Source organism: Erpetoichthys calabaricus, chromosome 5 (genome assembly GCF_900747795.2).
Source record: "Erpetoichthys calabaricus chromosome 5, fErpCal1.3, whole genome shotgun sequence".
In the NCBI taxonomy this organism is placed as follows: Eukaryota; Metazoa; Chordata; class Cladistia; order Polypteriformes; family Polypteridae; genus Erpetoichthys; species Erpetoichthys calabaricus.
The window spans coordinates 242,502,943-242,525,803 of NC_041398.2; the positions used below are offsets into that span (position 1 = coordinate 242,502,943).

Genomic DNA, 22,861 nt, shown 5'->3' on the forward strand with positions numbered 1-22,861 from the left:
TTTATTAGATAATCAATATGACTTCCAGCTGTACGGATGACATCAACACGATAGTCAAATTCATGTCATACTCGCTTGAGCAGGTCGGGTGTCACTGTACTCACGGCTCTTTCAATGCGATTTCAGAGATCATCCAGGGTTGTTAGGAGTGGTGGCACCTAAACAGAATCGTGCCCCCACAAAAAAAATTCACACAGCGAGATCTGGTGATCTTGGGGGCCAGAGGTGGAGTGCCAAATCGTGAGCTCCTTTACAGCCCAATCCAGCGATGAGAAATGCGCAGACTGAAGGGAGCCATCTTCCGGTGACGGTCAGAATACTCTATGACCCCCTCTTTCAATTGGTATGTGATTGGTTCTTAGGTGCCTCACGGTTGTAAAAATATGGCACTTTGGAATTGGATGAATCTTTTTGAATCACCCTGTACAATGAAAAGGATTCCAAGTTTAAGGAAGTTATGGCACATTGCTTTTGTGGTGTATGGTGTCCTACAGGTGTGCCAGGCTATCAGATGTAACCCACCATAAATCAGCTTCCATAACCTCAAAATACCTTCAGCACGCCAGGAAAAATACGTCTGCTAACTTTGTTTTTTCCCTACTGTGCAAAGGTATGCGGTTCACCAGGAACAATGAGGTAAAAGGGGGTGTGTCCTTATGCAAATATGATAACTTCGCATTAACTGACACAGCGCTTTACAATTTTACATTTTACAGTTGTTTACCTTCGCTATTGAACAGTTTTACACGTGAAATTTACAGCCATTTTTTCATTGTAACCGTAATGTATCAGTAAACGTAATGTAGCACGTTTTTAAGGTAGAAAAATAACGATTTTACAGAACTTGGCTGTAAAAAAAATAATGAAATGTTTTGTTTAAGATATACAGGTAATTTTCAGCAGAACATAAGGTAACTTTCCTTTTTTTCAGAAAAGGTATTTTACTTTCACCATTCACGGTATTTTTACCGTTAAAATGTACTGGCAATTTTTTAACGTGTTGTGCTGATATTTGTGGGGAGGTACAATTGAGTTTCTTCATATAAAAAGTTCTTTATTCCAAGTATTTCCCCCCTTGGAACTTTATACATTTTATTGTTATACAACAATAATAACACCCTTCGACACGCACTGGGGCAGCGGAGAGGGAAGCGGCTGAGATGAAGATCAGTTCCTCCAAGTCCGAGGTCAGCTTCTCGGCCAGCGTTAGGGTGGAGTGCCCTCCTTGATGTCCTTACCTCTCTCATGAGTTGAATCATGGGATTAAAGATCGATCGCAACAGTGCAGGTTTGTCGGTGACATTGTGTTATGTAGCACCAGAAGAAGAAGAAGTTGGAACAAAAGAAAAGGACTTCGAAAGATAGAGGGGTGAAGATAAATACGAAGAAGATGGAATATCTGAGGTTTAATGATGATCAGGATTCAGATGTTAGCTTGCAGGGAGAGCCATTGAAAAGAGTGGAAAAGTTTAAATATCTAGGATTAGTGGTACACCGAAATGGAGAATTAGATTCAGAAATAACTGATAGACCGCCATGTGGATGGAACAATTGGAAGAAGGTATCAGGAGTATCGTGTGATCTAAGAATTTAGGAAAAGGTTAAACGGTAAGACCAGCAATGATGGATGGAGGTGAGACATGGTGGCCAGTAAAGGGAGTGCAGGAGAAGAAGTTGGATGTGGCAGAAAGGAGAATGTGGGGATGGACATGTGGAGTTACAAAAAAGGACAGAATGAGAAATGAGACAAGCAGAGGTGGTAAGAGTGACGCTATATAGCACCTGACCCGACACAGATTGACACGGAGGCACGTGTAAAATAAAATAAACTATTTATTTTCTTCCCCTGTGGGCACACGTCTTCCCTGTGTCCCACAGGCAATACACAGTCTCAGCACTAGGCACACCAGTACAACAAGCACTTTCCTCTCCTTGGCACCACCACTCCTCCCAAGCAACCTTGTCCTCCTCCACCCAACTCTGGCCACTAAGTGGTGGTCGCTGGCTCCTTTTATAGTTCACCCGGAAGTGCTCCAGGTGGTTTGATCAACGAGTTCCGGTTGCACTTCCGGGTGTGATGCATTTGCTGGCCACATGGGCTCAGGATTCCCAAACACAGTACCCCCTGGATGTGCCTGCAGGACCCAATAGGGCTGCACCCAACTCCAATTCCCAGGGAGCCCTGTGGGAAACCAAGACACTGCTCCACCCCAGCAGGACGGCCATCTAGCGTCCAGGGGGAGGTATTGCAGTATCCAGGGCTGCTCCCCCTGAATATAGTGTGCAGGGGCGTCCCGGCTGGGCATGGCCGCCAGCCGCCTGCCACAAGGTACAATGAAAGTGGGTAAAGAGACATCTAAGATAGGACAGGAAAGTAGGCGGTAGTGTTATGGACATGTAATGAGGAGAGATGATAAATACGTGAGTGATGGGAATGGAAGTCCAGGGAAAGATAAAGCAAGAGAGGCCAAAGAGGAGGAGGATAGATAAAGTAAAAAAAGATGTGAAGGAAACGGGTCTGAATCTGGGGAGGGGCTGCATGGAGAAGGTTGATCAAGCACATCGACCTCACATAGAACTGAGAAAAGATGATGAAGAAGAAGAACAAGAAGAAGAAGACTGTCTAAAATGTCCCAAGTTGCTGTTAAAATCATAGATCAGAAGGGAAAGGGTTTGACTGAGGAGGAGGTTCAGGACCAAACTGTATGGAGAAGGTTGATGAAGCAGATCAACCCTACAGAGAAGTGGGAAAAGATGAGGAGAAGGAGGAAGAAGAAGAAGCCCTGTCTGGGTTGGGGATGAAGTGCTCCCTCAAGTGGAGAAGTTGGAGTCTCATTGTCAAATGAGGGAAAAAAGGAAATGGGAGCTCAATTGGCAGACCAGAGCAACACCCACTGTGATGCAGATGTTGTGCCGGTTAGTCGTGGTGAGGAGAGAGTTGAGCCGAAAGGCGAAGCTCTCGATTTGCCGGTTGGTTTTCATTCTTACTCTCACCTATGGCCAAAAGTTTTGGGTAGTCACCAAAAGAACTAGATTGTGGATACAAGCGCAGAAATGAGTTTTCTACTAATGGGGTGTCAGCCTTGGAGATTGGATGAGGAGCGCAGACCTTCAGGAGGACCTCCAATTATGCTTCTCCACATCGAAAGGAGCAGTTGAGGTTGCCTCCTGGACACTTCTCTGGGGATTTTGTTTTGAAAACGTCCAACCAGGGGCAGGGCCGTCTTGACGCATGGGCACGCTGGGCAGTTGCCCAGGGGCCCCACGCTAATGTATGGATGTTGTGAATTGCTGAGTGGTTGTGTAGGTAGGGGCCCCCAGTGCACTGCTATAATGCTGTTAAGATGGCTCTGACCATGGGAAGCACTTTGCGGCAGACCCAGGACACACTGGAGAGATTATATGTCTCTGCTGACCTGGGAATGTCTCAGTATCGGCCAGTAGGAGTTGGAAGAGGCTGTGGGGGAAAACAAAACATTTGGGCACCATCACTTAGATGGCGGGCCCTGCAACCCATGGGTGGGTGGATGGATGTTAAATCAGTTAACATTGAATCGGAGGGCAATGTTTAAGGATCTGAAGGTTTGACTTGTCATTCATTGCTCACAAGTCCATGAACCCAGGTCAGGATGAAAACAATACGTTTGTTTGGCTCACATGTGGAGCCACCCAGTACCAGGAAGGAGATGACTGAATGACAACTGAAGATGACTCTTCTGAAATACACTTGATAATTATAGAAGCTCATGATTAGCTTCATTTCTCATGTCCTTGTAAGTTACTGATAAACGGACCCTTGGACTGATGGGTGGTCTCTTCTTATTTCTTGACTCTCTTATGTTGAATATCACACCAGGATCATTTGCCCACTACTGCTGTCTTCACTGTGGACTGAGTTGTACTAATGGTGGGCGTTGTATATTTTTTTTTTTTTTTTGCAGGCTTCAGAAGGATGCCGATTGAAGACCAGATTACACTTATTCAGTTGTCCTGGATGTGTCTGTCTTCATTTGCCCTCATTTGGAGGTCTTATCTGCACACCAATGGTCAGATGTTGTATTTTGCACCTGACCTTATCTTCGATGAGTAAGTTATTATTCATTCTCTTGTGCATTTATCACTGACTGTGGCTCAACGTGGAGTAATAAATAACGTAATCAAAATGGCTGCCGTCTTGAGCATGGATCAGCTGGCTGGTTATCAGAAATGCATTTTTATAGCAGAAATGGGACGGCTTTTTGCTACCTGATAAACTGTACTGGGAGTGTGGCAAAATAAGTCTTGATGTAAATATTTATAACATAAAGGAAAAGCATTTGGCTCAGTGCTGATGTTGCACTTGTCATGTTCCAGGTGGCTTCTTGGCAAAACGCTTTAAGTATTGCATTGTTAAGTGAGAAACGGTCAAATATCATATTGATGACTTCTCATTTGACACTAAGTCAGGCTGATGTCTCCTTAATTAAAAACAATAGGCTGGGGAAAGTCAAATGAAACGTATAAGAAGTGGCCTGTGCAGGACTGCAGACATGTTTGTTAACGTCAAGTTTTATATTCTCATAGCCACTGTATGCCTAAGTGGCCAACTAGGACAGGGCCAGCACTCGAGCACCATCAGCACCTGAGGCCGCAGGAATCACCGCTGGGTCCTCGGACTGCTGGTGTCGAGTGGCAACATCACTGGACTCGGACACACAGCAGACTTGGAACTTCCCTTCATCTCTCAAACTCTTTATTTAATTGGCTGTTTAGTCCTGTAGTCTGAGTGTTTGATCAACGCAGCGCTCATCCCCAAAAGTTCAAACCATGGTCTTTGAATGCCTTTTACAATTAATTTAGAAGCATTTGTGGATTTCTTTTTTTGACTTTGACGTGATAAAGTTTTTGCATCAATAATTTGCAAAATAACCTAATTATTTAACTTACTTTAAGGTTGCAGAAATGCAGAAAAATGTCAAAAGTCCAATGCAATTTCTATCTGATACAGGACAGAACTAGAGAGACTGGTCTATTGTGCCTTTGCTATCTATCTATCTATCTATCTATCTATCTATCTATCTATCTATCTATCTATCTATCTATCTATCTATTATATAGTGCCTTTCATATATATCTAATATACAGTATAGTGCCTTTCTTTATCTATTATATAGTGCCTTTCACTATATCTAATATACAGTATAGTGCCTTTCACATATATCTAATATACAATATAGTGCCTTTCTTTATTATATAGTGCCTTTCACCCTATCTATCTATCTATCTATCTATTATATAGTGCCTTTCATATATATCTAATATACAGTATAGTGCCTTTCTTTATCTATTATATAGTGCCTTTCACATATATCTAATATACAGTATAGTGCCTTTCTTTATTATATAGTGCCTTTCACCCTATCTATCTATTATATAGTGCCTTTCATATATATCTAATATACAGTATAGTGCTTTTCTTTATCTATTATATAGTGCCTTTCACATATATCTAATATACAGTATAGTGCCTTTATCTATTATATAGTGCCTTTCACTCTATCTATCTATCTATCTATCTATCTATCTATCTATCTATCTATCTATCTATCTATCTATAGTGCCTTTCACAATATCTATCTATCTATCTATCTGTGATAATGCCCTTTTGTTAAGTGCCTGTTTTATATTGCAGTTGTGTACAATATTATAGCACCTTTCACAATGTCCCTCTGTATGTGAATTTGCTGTTTTATGCAGATATTATTATTATTATTATTATTATTACCAGTTGGTATTCCAAATCCTTTAGAGGTGCAGTGTGAAGTCCCTCTGCCCACCGCCCTCCCTGGCGCTCACCTTGCTGGTATTTAACTGATTTAAGTGTTCACAGATTCTTGCCCCATGGCGACACGCGCCCTAATGTGAGTATTTGAGTGAAGGCTGTCAGTCAGGAGGGTTTTCTCACCTTTAATGAAGTTTCTTCTAGCATGGTGCCCACCCTCGTTAGGTGCACTTCGATGTGCAGATGATGCCAGGCTCTGCCCAAGCTGGTAAGGAAGGCAGGGTCAGTCGCCAGGAAGTTCAGCTGAGGTGAGGTTCAGCCCGAATTGGTAAGAAATGATGAAAATGAAATATTTGGAAGTGTCAGTGTGTATTTTTTAAAAATCAGTCAAACGTCACAGGTTTGTAGGTAATGAGTAAGTCTAGCTTAGGTTTTAAGTTGTGTCACCTTTGTTTACCCAAAATTTCATTTTGATTTGGCCATTTTTATAGGATGCTAGACCTTTACCGTGCCCCTTCATCTGCAGTTGTCAATCTGATGGCAATGGGAGAACTGGAAGTGGACTGTGAGGAAAAGAAGGAAGGAAAGGAAAGGAAGTTTTTTACAGAAGAAAACCCCAGGTCGAAACGTCATTTCTAATCCTGTTTTCTATTCACAGCCTGTTTTCTTTAGCTCTTTTGGCTTTTTAGCTCCACTGTGTGGCCAGAACTTTGTGGACACCTGCCCATCACATCTCAAATGAGCCTGTTGGAGATCCTATTGTAAATCCCTGGGCTCTAATATGGAGATGCCCCCTCCCTAACAACATCGTCCAGTCTTCTTTCCACAATATTTTTGCGGTGCGAATTTGTGAGGGGCATTTGTGAGGTCAGGTACGGCTGATGGAAGAGAAGATCTGGAGTTCCAAATTCACCCCAAAGATGTTCAAAGGGGTTTGAGGTCAGGGCTCTGTGCAGGTCACTCGAGTTCCTCCATGGTGTTACGGACCCGACTTTGGGCACAGGGTCACAGTCGTGCTGCCTTCCCCAAACTTAGACCAAAAAATTATAAGATGACAATTGTGTCTAAAAAAAGACCCTTCGCTGGAGCCAGAGGCACCGGCCCAAACCCTGCCATTATCCCACCTCCACCAAACTGTCTAGTTGTCACACTGTACAGTCCAAAAGTAGTCTTCTCCTGGTACCCACCTATCCCAGATTGGCCCATCAGACCGCCAGATAGTGATGACAGCTTCATGACTCCAGAGAGCTTGTGTCTGTTGCTCCAGAGTCCACTGATGGTGAAGTATGATTCATAACTCCAAAGAGTTCCATGATGGTGCTTTGCCCCACCCAAACCCTGTTATTATCCCACCTCCACCAAAACGTCCAGTTGTCACACTGTGAAGTCCAAAGGTAGTGTTCTCCTGACACCCACCAATCCCAGATTGGCCCCTCAGACCGCCAGATATTGAAATATGATTCATAACTCCAAAGAGCATCAGTCCCCTGCTCCCATATTCAATGATGGTGGTATGCACCACCCAAACCCTGCCTTTAATCCGATCTTCACCAAACCGTCCAGTAGGCACATTTTGAAGTCCAAAGGTAGTGTTCTCCTGGTACCCACCAATCCCAGATTGTCCCATCAGACAACCAAATAGTGATGAATGCTTCATGACTCCAAAGAGCTTGTGTCCCCTGTTCCCGTGTTCAATGACGGTGCTTTGCACCACCCAAACCCTGCCATTAACCCAATCTTTACCAAACCGTCCAGTAGGCACACTGTACAAGTGTGTTCAAGTAGTGTTCTCCTGGTGCCAACCAGTCCCAGATTGGCCCCTCAGACTGCCAGATAGTGATGAATGCTTCATGACTCCAGAGAGCTCGTGTCCGTTAGCCCCGAGTCCCCTGATGGTGCTTTTCACCACACTCGAGCTGATGCTTGGCTTTGGGCTTGTGAGAAGCTCCTCAGCCATGGAAACCCATTTCCTGAAGCTCCGGACACACAGTTCTTGTGTCAGTGTTGCCTCCAGAGCCATTCTGGAGCTCCACTGTGATGTGATGCCACAGAGAGGAGGCCATTTCTACACACTTTATGAGTTGGTGTCATCTTCCACTTTGCGGTTTCACACGTCCACTTCACAATAACGCCACTTCCAGTTGACCGGTGACAGATCTAGCAGAGCAGAAGTTTCACGTGCTGACTTTTGGCAAGGGTGGTACCAGTAGCGGTGTGGGTGAGCTCCATGATCCCTCGTCGTTTTTGAGAGCCTCTTGAACTTGACTCTGTCGATAGTCATGATCGAGATGAGCTGAAGCAGATGAGGACAAACACACCAAGCAATGGGGAAGGTGAAGAGTGCAAGTGCTTCTCTGGAAAAGAAGTCAAAACTAAACAAGTGTTCAAAAAGTGCAGCGCGCCATCAATAATAAATAATCCAATAAAAACAAAAACAGGGTGCAGGTTACAAACTACTCAAATAAATACTCCATTAAAACGAGGTTAAAATCAACTAGTAGGAAACCGTCCTTTCTAAAAAATCCCAGTGCATTGTTCTTGCTCACTGGCAGCTCTCCTGCTTATCCCGTACAGACCTGGCAGCAGAGGAGTCGCCCTAACGACAGATGCAGCCAGATGACCTTCCATAGGTCTGGATCCCTGTCATCCCATGGCTGTGGTGAGACTCCCTCTCCGGGCCTCCTCGCCCACTGCTGCCTTCCCGGTCTTCTGCGGCAAGCCGTTCACACTCTCGGTCACTCCCACTCCATTTGTGTCGGCCACACACTCCTCCCCAAGGGGCTTTCTTCCCGGCTGCCTGCCTTGTCTCCCTCGAACCTGCTCCCTTTAGTTCGCCCGCACTGGCTCCGTCCGCCATCCTGCCTTCCTCAGTCTCATTGTCCCTTTAACCTCTCAGCTCGATTCTTTTTCTTCTGTTTTTCTTCCCCCTTTTTTAAGCGGGAACGTGGCACAGCTGCGACTTCTGGCGCCAATTAAGGTTGCGGGCGAAACTGTTGTGCGTGAGCTAGTTCAAAAGAGCGCGTTCATTGAACAAACTCATTTTTCTACGAACGGTGAACTTAACATAACGTATTTGCAAGTGAAGAACTTGAGTGTGAGCGAGTTCAGTTTTAGGTCGGGTTTAGGTCCGGATTAAAACGTTTTGCCTTACCCTGTAATGTAGGGGTGGAGATGAATCCGAATACGGTATTCAGATAAGCACAAATAGTGGATTTTTACGAATATTTATTTCATACAAATTTTTTCTTCTATATTTCCATCCACCCATCCATTTTCCAACCCGCTGAATCCGAACACAGGGTCACGGGGGTCTGCTAGAGCCAATCCCAGCCAACACAGGGCACAAGGCAGGAACCAATCCCGGGCAGGGTGCCAACCCACCGCAGGACACACACAAACACACCCACACACCAGGGACAATTTAGGATCGCCAATCCACCTAACTTGCATGTCTTTGGACTGTGGGAGGAAACCCACACAGACACGAGGAGAACATACAAACTCCACACAGGGTGGACCCGGGAAGCGAACCCGGGTCTCCTAACTGCGAGGCAGCAGCACTACCACTGCGCCACCCTTAATAAAATATGCATCTATGATATATCTATCCGTTTTCCAACCCGCTGAATCCGAACACAGGGTCACGGGGGTCTGCTGGAGTCAATCCCAGCCAACATAGGGTGTAAGGCAGGAACCAATCCCGGGCAGGGTGCCAACCCACCGCAGGACACACACAAACACACCCACACACCAAGCACACACTAGGGACAATTTAAAATCGCCAATCCACCTAACCTGCATGTCTTTGGACTGTGGGAGGAAACCCACGCAGACACGGGGAGAACATGCAAACTCCACGCAGGGAGGACCCGGGAAGCGAACACCCAGGTCTCCTAACTGCGAGGCAGCAGCGCTACCACTGCGCCACCGTGCCGCCTCTTATATATTTGTATTCAGAAAACATAACGTCAAATCAAATAGGCGCTGTCTGTGTCTGCCTGCTTGTACGTAAGCTGCACCCCTGCTGACACGAGCACACGGTGAAGCTCTGCTTTTGCTATTAGGAACACGTTGAACTTCGCGAGGCCACTTTATATTTTTCCGCATTGGAAATGCAATACTGTATGTGACGCAGATTTTAAACGGCAGCGTAATTTGACTGGCAGTGTAACAGGTTAGTGCACCTACACGCTGGTTCCACAGTCACCATTTGTGTCCCATGGTTGGAAATAGAGCAGTTATTTATACAGTGGGTATAGAAAAGAATCCCCCCCTTCGAAATATTCCCATTTTTTTTGCTTTACAGCCTTAAATGAAAACTCACAAACCAATATTTCTTCCCAGGTTTACTTACTCAATGCAACTAACATCCAACTGAAAGATATCACAGCTACAGTTCAGTTATAACAAATCAAACACAAGGCCTATTGAGATTAATAAAGGACCCCCCCCCCCATGTCAATGTCATTTTGTTGACCCCCCTTTTGCTTTAATGACAGCCTTGAGTCTGTTGGGATTCTTCTCTATCAGCTTTGCACACCTAGATTGTGTAATATCTGCCTGCTCTTCTTTACAGTTTCACTGTTCAAGTTCGCTCACATTGGATGGTGAGTGTTGGTGGTCTGCTATCTTCAGATCTCTCCACAGATTTTCAGTGTGATTTAGGTCTGGGCTCTGACAGGCCACACCAGGACATTCACTTTTTTCTCCCTCAGCCACTGTGTGGTCCATTTTGCTGTGTGCTTCGGGTCATTGTCGTGTTGAAAGGTGAACATTCTGCTCATCTTCAACTTTCTGGCAGAGGGTAGCAGGTTTTTCTCAAGAATTTGATTGGATTTTGCCCCATCCATTGTTCTGTCTACCCTAACGAGGCCCTGTGGCAGAGAAACACCCCCACGACAGAATGCTGCCCCCTCCATGCTTTACTGTAGGTATGGTGTGTCGTGGATGGTGAGCTGCATTGGTGTACCGTTTGGTGTTGAGGCCAAATAGTTTGATTTTAGTCTCATCTGACCATAAGACCTTTTTCTACTTGGCATCAGAATCTTCAAGGTGCATTCTGGCAAAGCTCAAACGAGTCTTAATGTGGCCTTTCTTGAGAAGTGCGACCCTCCTGAACAAGCCACAATTGTGGAGCGCTTGTGAAATTATTGTCACATGCACACCATTAATGACCACTCTTTGCCATCAAATCCTGGAACTCCTTCACAGTGGCCATTGGCCTCTTGGTAGCCTCTATTCCCAGTTACCTCCTTGGTCTTCCATCCAGTTGGGAGGATCCAGGGAGGGTCCTAGTAGTACCAAACACTCACCACTTCTTTATGATGGACTTTACTGTGCTCCTTGGCATTGATGAAGCCTTTGAGATTTGTTTGTCTCCATCTCCTGCCTTATGTCTGTCCACAACTCTATCCCTGAGATCTTTTGAAAGTCGCTTGCCACCCACAGTCAGTTGTTTGCTGTCAGTTGCACTACCAAGAAAGGGAATGAACGCTCCAGGAACAGCTTCACTAATCACACGGATTACAGCTGATCACAGGTGGAAGGAAGACAGTAACCACAATGGAAATGGTGGGCACTGACACCTGATTGAGTTTACGAGGGGGGTGATCTTTTATTCATCTCAGTAGGTCTTGTTTTTGATTTTTTTTAAATTCTTCTGAACTGTCGCTGTGATATCTTTCACTTGAATGTTAGAGGTTGTATTGAGTAAGTAAAGCTGGGAAAAAATATTTTTTATTCGTGTTTTCATTTACGGCTGTAAAGCAAAAAAATTGGAATATTTCGAAGGGGGGGATTCTTTTCTATACCCACTGTATGTATGCTTGCATCTATGTAATTTCTTTTTTGACCGGGAGGATATTAGCATATACAAGGTGTGATCAAAAAGTATGGTGATGCACCCCAGGTCTTTTTTTTGCATGACCCCAAGTCCACTTTCATTCTGGTTGACCCCAGGTCTTTTTCTTTGCATTTGCATGACCCCAAGTCTGCTTTGATTCTACATGACCCCCTCCCTGTTTTCAGATAACCCAATGTCTACTTTCATTCTCGATGACCCTCTGCCGGGTTTTTGGAGGACCCCATGTCCGCTTTCATTCTGCATGACCCCATGCCTGCTTTTTGGATGACCCCAAGTCCACTTTCATTCTGGATGACATGACCCCATGCCTGCTTTTTGGATGACCCCATGTCTGCTTTCATTCTGGTTGACCCCAGGTCTTTTTCTTTGCATTTGCATGACCCCAAGTCTGCTTTGATTCTACATGACCCCCTCCCTGGATAACCCAGTGTCTACTTTCATTCTCGATGACCCTCTGCAGGGTTTTTTGGATGACCCCATGTCTTTTTCTTTGGATGACCCCATGTCTGTTCTGATACTATATGACCCCAGGTCTTTTTTTTAATGCAGAGCACTATCCAAGAGCAGTGCAGAACAATTCACTGCCGGTTCAGACAGGTCCATCCTAGAGCCGAGTCTGTGACAAGTTTCAACTTCGTTTGATGCTGTCAGTTGTTTGTGAGCCGCTGTTGAGTTCAAGTTTGGATATCGAGCAACGTTTGTTTCAAATTGCAAAAAAGTGCCCAGGAAACCCATCAGATGTTAAAATCGGTTTATGGTGACACTGCACCGACAATTAAGACAGTTTACAAGTGGTCTGATCAATTTTGTGATTGATCTGACTCGGTTGAAGACGAGAAAAAGATCAGGACATCCATCGACACCAATAACCGAGGAAAATGTTGAAACAGTTTCATTCTTCATCATGACAACGCTCCTTGTCGCACATCCTTTCTAGTTCAAAAATTTCTGTCAAATACAAACATTATGCTGTGTCCACATCCACCTTATTCGTTGGATCTGGCACCATGTGACTTCTGAAAGGCAAACGGTTTCAATCCATTGAGGACATCCAGGCTGCCACGACAGCCCAACTAAAGACACTCTCGAAAGGAAACTTCCAGAACGGCTTCACAAAGTGGCAGGAAACTTCCAGAACGGCTTCACAAAGTGGCAGGAGCGTTGGCATAAGTGCCTTCGAAGTGGAGGAGAGTATTTTGAGGTGTAAACGTTTCTTTTTTAAAACATTCACCGTATTTTTTGATCACACCTTCTATGGTTATACGTGTTTATTGCTGGGTATAACTCAATAAAGTGTATTTAAATAAAAAAAGTATTCATAATTGTTGAATATTATTCAAGAACACGTTAATAGCCTAATATAAGTAAGGCATGCAAAACTGAAAAAAGTAAACTCAGGTCGTTTATTCTCACTCCTTAAAAAATACAAAATGAGCTGAACATGAACGAGTTTGAAATTGAAATGGTGAACGATGAACGTGAATGTATTCATTTTCATCTGTGTGAACTGAACTTTGAGCGAGTTCTTGGGAGGTGTGAACTTGCACCAAACTGGCTGACGATCCCGAAGTGCAAGGCCGTCCACTCCCACGTCTCGCACGGGAACCCCTCTCGCCACACAAAGACGCGAATGTGCCGATTATTCATTGTCACAAACATGACCAAGAGCCATAGCAGGGTTTAGGGCAGCCACCCGTATATTGTTTCCTGGCTGCAAAATTGAGAAAAATGATAGCACTGAGGTCCAAAATAGAACTGAAGGGATAGGGGAAAGGTGGTGGCTTTTAAAGACATCAGAGGGGCCGGACCCAGAAGGGTCTTCATCCATAGGCTCGACCCCGGAAATGACATCAGGGGAGGTCGGAACCTTAAGGGTCTTCATCCATAGGCTCGGGCCCAGAAATGACATCAGGGGAGGTCGGAACCTTAAGGGTCTTCGTCCATAGGCTTGGGCCCGGAAATGACATCATAGGAGTTGGACCTGGAAGGGTCTTCATCCATAGGCTCGGGCCCAGAAATGACATCAGGGGAGGTCGGAACCTTAAGGGTCTTCATCCATAGGCTCGGACCCGGAAATGACGTCAGGGGAGGTCGAAACCTTAAGGGTCTTCATCCATAGGCTTGGGCCCAGAAATGACATCAGGGTAGGTCAGAACCTTAAGGGTCTTCATCCATAGGCTTGGGCCCGGAAATGACATCAGGGTAGGTCAGAACCTTAAGGGTCTTCATCCATAGGCTTGGGCCTGGAAATGACATCAGAGGGGGTTGGACCTGGAAGGGTCTTCATCCATAGGCTCGGGCCCAGAAATGACATCGGGGTATGTCAGAACCTTAAGGGTCTTCATCCATAGGCTCGGGCCCAGAAATGACATCAGGGGAGGTCGGAACCTTAAGGGTCTTCATCCATAGGCTCGGGCCCAGAAATGACATCAAGGTAGGTCAGAACCTTAAGGGTCTTCATCCATAGACTCGGGTCCGGAAATGACATCATAGGGGTTGGACCCGGAAGGGTCTTCATCCATAGGCTTGGGCCCAGAAATGACATATGGGAAGGTTGGAACCTTACCCCTGAACCTTAAGGGTCTTCATCCATAGGCCTAGGCCCGGAAATGATATCAGAGGGGCCAGACCCAGAAGGGTCTTCATCCATAGGCTCGGGCCCGGAAATGACATCAGAGGGGCCAGACCCGGAAGGGTCTTCATCCATAGGCTTGGGCCCGGAAATGATATCAGAGGGGTCGGAAACCGAATTGACATCATCAGGACCAGGCGGGATGTAGAAAAGCAAGAAAAGGAGTCGGTGCACTCTGCCATCTCCCAGTCTGGCTCAGGATTACCCTCATTCAAGCCCTTTAGCTGCCTTCCATGCGCACGTGTGTGACATTATTTAAAAGGTGCCAACCTGCCGAGGACCTTACTATCACTCACTGTCCCCTATGACAGTACCACGTTTATAAAGTCACGGAGCTCCAGCGTTTGTCCATGGTGGTTGTGCGGCTGAACTCGATGATGAGGAGGGGTGTCCACATAGTTTTGGCCGCAGAGTGTTATTTACAGCTCCTTCACCCCATGTGTTTTAGATTTGAATGCAGTCTTCTCTGAAAAGAGAGAGTGGGGAAGGAGTAGAGTGAGGATGAGGATGAGGCTACAGCAGCGGTTCATCTCGTGCGAAGTCCGTGGACGCCATTTGCCTTAACCCTTTCTGACACAAAATGGAGTCCCTTGTTTGGAGCTAAATCTATTCAAGCAAATCTGATTGTATTTGTATAACAAATGAGAGTGGAGTGACTACGCCTGCTGTGCTTGATGTATGTGTATGTGTACCGATGTGTAACGGGGTGAAGTCGAGTCAAAAGGTGAAACTGGGCGACATCTGAGCTTCCCCTTCATAAATGAACGCCGATTGTTCAGGGAGGTTCCATTGGGTTGCTTCGGTAATTTCTCCTTCTCGACCAAACTTCTTATTTAATTCTTGAACCACTTATCACAACTTCAGTATCTAATAAAACGAACGCTTTGAAATGCAACAAATGTGCAAATAATCATCCACCCGGCGATGAGTTAAGAATGGCTGTACTTGAGGGGCGTCCATTGACAACACAAGCCACTAAACGTCCTTAGGTGTCTAAAATCTTCCGTAGGATATGTTGGCTCACAGCAGATGCTGAGAGTGATTTTTTTTTTCCCCTAAATTAAATTTTAAATTCATCCATAAAAGGGGCCTGACAAGGCAGAATTTCCCTTTGGCTGTCGGCAGCCACCCCTTGTTGAGCCCCCAAATGGCAATTTTTCATAAACATGGCTAATGTCGTAACAGTCCCCTGCCCTTTAAAATCAGAGTCCTTTTTGGACTGCCCTCCTTACAATGCTGTGGAAGAGAAAAGTGACAATGCTGTTAGCGACAGTGCCCTCTCCTGTCTCGGAGTGGCACTACATACCCCTGACGAGCCTGGAAGGTGAGATCCTCTGACACGCATGCATGGCAATGCACAACTGATGCTAACTACAGGCTCATCAGGACCCCTGGTGGACACTCCTCGTCATATCACTTCTCCCACTCTTACTGACAAGACCATCCTTAGGTGTTTGGACCCTACCATGACTACACTATTTCTCCGTTGCTCATTTACTGTGCGGTATTCTCCTGCCTTATTCCCCTTCCATTTCATTTCCTGCACCCACAACATTCCCCCCTTCATCATGTTCTCCAAATCTGCCAGCTCTCTTCATTCCCAACATTCGGGGCCCCCACTCTTACTTTCCACTTACCCTTCTCCTTCACCTTCACCTTCTGCTTCTTCTGGACTGACCTCTTTAATATTTACTCACTGGCCACTCACTACTTGCTAGTACCGGGTTGGGACCCCCGTTTGCCTTCAGAGCTGTCGTAATTCTTCATGGCACAGATTCAACAAGGTGCCAGAAACATTCCTGAGGGATTGTGGTCCATATTGACGTGATAGCATTACTCAGTTGCTGCATTTTTGTCAGGTGCCACATCCATGATGTGAATCTCCCATTCCGCCACATCCCAAAGGTGTTCTACTGGATTGAGATCTGCTGACTGTGGAGGCTATTTGCGTCCAGTGAACTCATCGTCATGTTCAAGACAGCAGACTGTTGAGATGATCTGAGCTTTGTGATATGGCGTGTTATCCTGCTGGAAGGAGCCATGTAATAATTAACAGTTTAGGGAGTGAGGAGGGGCACTGCCTGCAATATCTCATTCTTTTAAATACAATCAGTGACCACTTTATTAGGTGCACCCTGCTACTACCGGGTTGGGACCCCTTTTTGCCTTCAGAGCTGTCGTAATTCTTCATGGCACAGATTCAACAAGGTGCAGGAAACATTTCTGAGGGATTGTGGTCCATATTGACGTGATAGCATTACTCAGTTGCTGCAGATTTGTCAGCTGCACATCCATGATGTGAATCTTCCGTTCCACCACATCCCAAAGGTGCTCTACTGGATTGAGATCTGCTGACTGTGGAGGCCACTGGAGTCCAGTGAACTCATCATCATGTTCAAGGAACCATTTTGAGATGATCTGAGTTTTGTGACATGGTGCGTTATCCTGCTGGAAGGAGCCATCAGAAGATGGAGACACTGCGGTGATAAAGGGGTGGACATGGTCAGCAACCATACATAGGTAGGCTGTGGCATTTAAACGATGCTCAGTTATTACTAAGCGGCCAAAAGTGTGCCAAGAAAATATCCCTCACACCATCACACCACCAGCATCTACTGGGATAGCCTGAACCGTTGACAACAAGGCAGGATGGATCCCTGTTTTCATGTTGTTGACCCCACCATCTGAATGTCACAGCAGAAATCGAGACTCGCCAGACCAGGTGACATTTTTTCCAGTCTTCTAATGTCCATTTCTGTTGAGCCCATGTGAATTGTCACCTCAGTTGCCTGTTCTTAGCTGACAGGAGTGTCACCCGTTGTGGTCTCCTGCTGCTGTAGCCCACCTACTTCAAGGTTTGACGTGTTGTGTGTTCAGAGCTGCTCTTCTGCACACCTCATTTGTAACGAGTGCTTATTTGAGCTCCTGTTGCCTTTCTGTCAGCTCAGACCAGTCTGGCCATTCTCTTCTGACCTCTGGACCATTGAACTGCCACTCACTGATATTTTCCCTTTTTCAGACCATTCTCTGTAAACTTTAGAGATGGTTGTGTGTGAAAATCCCAGTAGATCAGCAGTTTGTGAAATACTCAGAGCAGCCCGTCTGGCACCAACAGCCATGCCACGTTCAGAGTCACTTCAGTCCCCTTTCTTCTCCATTCTGATGCTCGGTTTGAACTCCTTGATGACGTCAACAGGCCGAAATGCATGGAGTTGCTGCTGTGTGATTGGCTGATCAGATATTTGCGTTAACAAGCAGTTGAACAGGCGTACCTAAAAAAGTGGCCAGTGAGTGTAAATATATTGTCACGCATTCACATCAGAGAATCTTGCCAGGGTGGGAGGGGACGCTGTCGCTAATGGTGCCATCTCTTTCCTTCACCACAGCACCACCTTGCAGGCCACTGATCCCACCCCTTTCTGGTCGGAAGCCTCCTACAAACCTGATGCCCCCCGAATGCCAGTGTCTCATTTGGATCCAGACTTAGTTAGGAGTTAAGAGCTTCACAATCTGGACCCTCTCTTATAAGTTTTACCCCCTTTGGAGAAGCCTCTGCTTATGTTTTGTGTCTTTGTGCACCATTTTTTATTGGGGTGCCCCCTTTAACCCCAATACTTCTCAACTACTCAGTTTGTATTTTTCCCACCCATCCACAGTAATTGTGTATACACACAACACAACACACACACACGCTATAACCTGAACACACACACAAAGCAAGAGAATAATAAAGAAAGCAAAATTTCTGACTCCGCCATCCCAGCCACAGTGTGGCGCTATACAGGCATCAGCAGTAACTGGGTGCTGAGGTTGGCGTGCCATTGTGCCACAGTTGCTCTCGTTAAAACCGAGGCTGACGGGGCAACTGATCGGCCTTTCCAAACGAAGTCCCTCCTGACGGTAGGTCTGCTTTGCGAAGGTGAATGCTTCTTTGTCGTACGCCATTGCTGTAAATGTTCAACGTGTGAGCCATCGGCCGAAGGCCCAGTAAGCTTCTGTCTCCCCTGTTTGTTTCTCAACAGGCATCCCAAGCTGAGCTCTGCAACCCAGCAGGATTTCAAGTTGCCCCAATCTTGTCTTGTGTTATTGAGAGAGGAAGCAGATAATGGATGGTGCGTCCTGCTGGGCTGGGGTGGGGTGTGGTGGGGTGCGGTGGGCCGTGTGTGTGTGTGTTTAGGACCATTTCAAGAATCCATGTTTTCTTTTTCCTGTTTGGTTAGCATAACGAGAGTACGCTTTAACAGCAAGTCAGTCAGTCAGTCATTGTCCAACACAGGGGTCTGCTGGAGCCAATCCCAGCCAGCACAGGGCGCAAGGCAGGAACAAACCCCGGGCAGGGCGCCAGCCCACCGCAGGGCACACATGCACAATTTAGGATTGCCAATGCACCTGACTTGCATGTCTTTAGACTGTGGGAGGAAACCCACGCAGACACAGGGAGAACATGCAAACTCCACGCAGGGAGGACCCGGGAAGCGAACACCCAGGTCTCCTAACTGCGAGGCAGCAACGCTACCCACTGCACCACCATGCCGCCCTTAACAACAAGTATATTTAGTTAATTTCTGAATCCCTTTCAGTCACCGGTGTGACTGCTTTGTGCACCAGGACACCCACACATCACGGTCTCTCATCTCAAAGTAGTAACTGGACACCGAATGCCACATCAAGACTGCCAATGATAAGTGATATGGTGGTTGTTGGCAAATCCTGGCCCAGGCACCCACTGGATGATTTGACTTGCAGTGCACTCAAACGGTGGATTCACCAAATATTCCGACCCTTTCACTTTCCACACGCTTTTCGACAACATCCCCGCGTTTTCGCCGATCTTGAGCGGGGTTCCCCTCATCGCTACTGATGATGTTACATCCATTCGCTTTTGCAGAAATGAGTGCGAGCGACAAGCAATCCGGTAACAGAAACGTGTCGACTAAGGGTCAGTTTGGTTTCCGTCCAGCGGTTTGCTATGGACTTGTTGAAACAGAGCAGTCGGGTGACATGGCACCGAGTGTTCACACCGTGAATCATGGGTGGCTCAGGTCGAGGAAGTCAAAAGGAAATGGGTGTTATTCACAGCACATGAAGGACTGAACGCACTTATAAAACACAAGAAAATGATCACAGGCTTCATGCTTGCTTTCAGGTCCATGGCAGTTGATGATGATTTTTAACACTTTATGCTCAGTTTAATGATGTTGGAGCGTTTCACTGAAGGAGAACTCCAAAAACGTACCTGTGTATGTAAATGGAGGTTTTTAAGGAACCAGGCTTTGACCCTAACTCTGTTATTCACCTTACCCCAGTCCACTGAGAGCCCTTGGCTATAGGGAGGTAGTCCTAAAATTGGGGGGGTGTAAGGAAAATTCTGGGCAACACGTGAAGTGGGTGGCCAAATGTTTATGATGCACAATCTCTTGGAATGACAGATGCAATGCATTTTATTAGTAGAAATATCTCTGATGCGCCATCTGTTTGGAATGACAAATGGAATGCATTACTAGAAATGTCTTTGATGGGCCATCTCTTGGAATGACAGATACAATGCATTTTATTACTACAAATATTTGTGATGCACCATTTGTTGCAATGACAGATGCAATGCATTTTATTACTAGAAACGTCTTTGATGCGCCATCTGTTGGAATGACAGATGCAATGCATTTTATTACTAGAAACGTCTTTGATGCGCCATCTGTTGGAATGACAGATGCAATGCATTGCTAGAAATGTCTTTGATGGGCCATCTGTTGGAATGACAGATACAATGTGTTTTATTACTACAAATATTTGTGATGCACCATTTGTTGGAATGACAGATGCAATGCATTTTATTACTAGAAACGTCTTTGATGCGCCATCTGTTGGAATGACAGATGCAATGCATTTCATTACTAGAAACGTCTTTGATGCGCCATCTGTTGGAATGACAGATGCAATGCATTGCTAGAAATGTCTTTGATGGGCCATCTGTTGGAATGACAGATACAATGTGTTTTATTACTACAAATATTTGTGATGCACCATTTGTTGGAATGACAGATGCAATGCATTTTATTACTACAAATATTTGTGATGCACCATTTGTTGAAATGACAGATGCAATGCATTTTATTACTACAAATATTTGTGATGCACCATTTGTTGAAATGACAGATGCAATGCATTTTATTACTACAAATATTTGTGATGCACCATTTGTTGAAATGACAGATGCAATGAATTTTATTACTAGAAACGTCTTTGATGCGCCATCTGTTGGAATGACAGATGCAATGCATTTTCTTACTAGATATGTCTTTGATGAGCCATCTATCGGAAAAACAGATACAATGCATTACTAGAAATATCTTTGATGTGCCATTGTTGGAATGACAGATACAAAGCATTTTATTACTAGAAATGTTTGTGATGTGGCATCTGTTGGAGTGACAAATACAATGCATTTAATTACTACAAATGTTTGTGATACACTGTTGGAATGACAGTTGCAATGCATTTTATTACAAATGTTTCTGGTGCCCCGTCTGTTGGAATTACAGATGCAATGTATTTTATTACTACCAACTTCTTCTGTTGCACTGTCTGTAGGAATGAAAAATGCAATGCATTGTATTAATGGAAATGTTTGTGACAGAAAAATAGATAAATAGATAGAATAGATACACTATATAACAGATAGATTGATAAATGTGAAAGGAACGATTAGATAGATAGATAGATAGATAGATACTATATAACAGATAGCTAGATAGATAAATAGATAGCCAGGGAGGCATTGTGCAGACGTATTGCTGTTGTGCGCCATCTGTTGGAAAGGCAGAAACAGCACCTGGACGGGCTCACACTTTGTTAAGGTGGATAGAGAAGTTACAGTTACAGTTTCAATCAGAATGATACAAGTTCATTGAATCAGAGAGTGGCTGGTGGCCCCCCCCCACTGTTTCAATCCAAATAATATTTGTGTATTTATTTGGGAGAATTGGGTGAGGGTCTCCCTTTAGAGTTTTGATTGGAGTGATATACATACATTAGATAAGGGGTCCCCCTAGGAGTTTTGATCGGACAGGCCATGTCCTTCTTGAAGGCTGGAGCGTATAAAAACGGACCACTTCAAGTCTTGTGTGTAATGCTGGACATTCAGCAAAGGACAGTGGAAGAACTGCATCATCACTTGGGAGAGCGATTTTCTGTTTCTTTATATTATTGAGTTTTTTCCCCCACTATTATGATTTTTAGATAAATTACTTGATGTAAAATCTCTGTAACTACGTCCTTAGGTTATTTGCCAAATGTTTAGTGTTGGTTTGAAAGTCTCCCTGAAACTGGCCGTGTGTAATTTCCATCTGTGCTGAAGGATTTTGATTATTTGGAGCAACTCTCATTAGAAAAAAGTTCTCCTTCCCCAGTTTCCTGGTTAACTTTCTTTTATTGGAGACCTCCAGAAAACTCATTTGAACGTTTAGAATTCTTGCCTTAATTGAGTTCTGATTGCTTAGCCTCCTGTGCAGTTGGGTTCTTCTTAAACTTTTGTCACGTTTGTGTCTTTCCAGGGAGCAGATGGCACAGTTCACCCCACCATGGGTGGCCTGCTCGATTGTTCTCCCTTCTGTGACTTTCCCTCTCAGTAACTGTAACTTTTTTTCTCTAGGAAGCGTATGAAACAATCGTCCATGTACAGCTTGTGTCAGGGAATACGCCAGGTGACCCAGGAGTTTGTCCGCTTGGAGCTCACCTACAGTGAATATCTCTCCATGAAGGTGCTGCTGCTTCTGAGCACAGGTGGGTAGATGACGCGCACACAGATCACAACATGCTTAGCGATCGGCCTTTTTTCATTTGACTGTTTTGTGTACTGTTGGCATGTGCGCCGACGAACGACATTCTGGGACCGTGTGAAAGTCTGGGTCGGCTCCACACTCCCTATTGTATTCGGGACCCTCTTAAACCCGAACCGTCGATAGTCATTGGCCGAGATGAGCCGGGCAAATGAGGACACACACTTCCAGCCAAGGGGTCAGGTGACCGCGCAAGCAGAAATCAAATAAATGTTCACTGTCACCTGCACGTCATCTCCTTTAGAATTGTGCTATTCTGCAACTTTGTACTTTTTCTTTTGAACTGGTGCTATTTATGTCATTTGCATGTGATGTTACGCTTCTTCATAAGCAACTTCAAATCTATCAAATCAAGTTCCTGTACATTAATTACTGCTGAATAAAAGGGATTCTGATTCTGATGTGACGACGCCTTTAGGTGATGGATGAAGGAAGTGGGCTTGTGAAACTAAGTGTGCCAGTTTTATTAGAGAACACTCACTCTATTTCTATAGCTTTTTAATTTTTATCAAACTCTGTCACTTTCTAAATTAAAAAAATAAAAATAAAACAGTTGTGACCACAGGGGTTGGGGGGGGCGCCACCGAGCTCCAGACACCAACTCCCACTGACACAATTCCAGGTTTAAATTAAGTTCATTTATTAGTTTAAGGATACAGTCAGGTCCATGTAGTACTGGGACAGGGACACAAGTTTAGTCATTTTAGCTCTGTGCTCCACCACATTGGATTTGAAACAAAGAAATTAATAGGTGACTGAAAATATAG

At 45.0% G+C, this 22,861-nt stretch overlaps 1 protein-coding gene across 6 annotated transcripts in view; it reads left to right on the forward strand.

Moving 5' to 3' along the window:
* nr3c2 (nuclear receptor subfamily 3, group C, member 2) overlaps positions 1–22,861 on the forward strand; it is a 281,622-nt gene that overhangs the window by 241,976 nt on the left and 16,785 nt on the right. For 3 of the 6 annotated variants that reach the window (XM_051928121.1, XM_051928120.1, XM_051928119.1), the window contains exons 6-9: positions 3,942–4,086; positions 6,253–6,381; positions 18,279–18,368; positions 21,908–22,038. In XM_051928121.1, coding sequence (XP_051784081.1) covers positions 3,942–4,086; positions 6,253–6,381; positions 18,279–18,368; positions 21,908–22,038 — 495 coding nt within the window. The remainder of the gene's footprint in view (positions 1–3,941; positions 4,087–6,252; positions 6,382–18,278; positions 18,369–21,907; positions 22,039–22,861) is intronic. The other 3 variants (XM_051928122.1, XM_051928123.1, XM_051928124.1) reach the window with 3 other exon arrangements.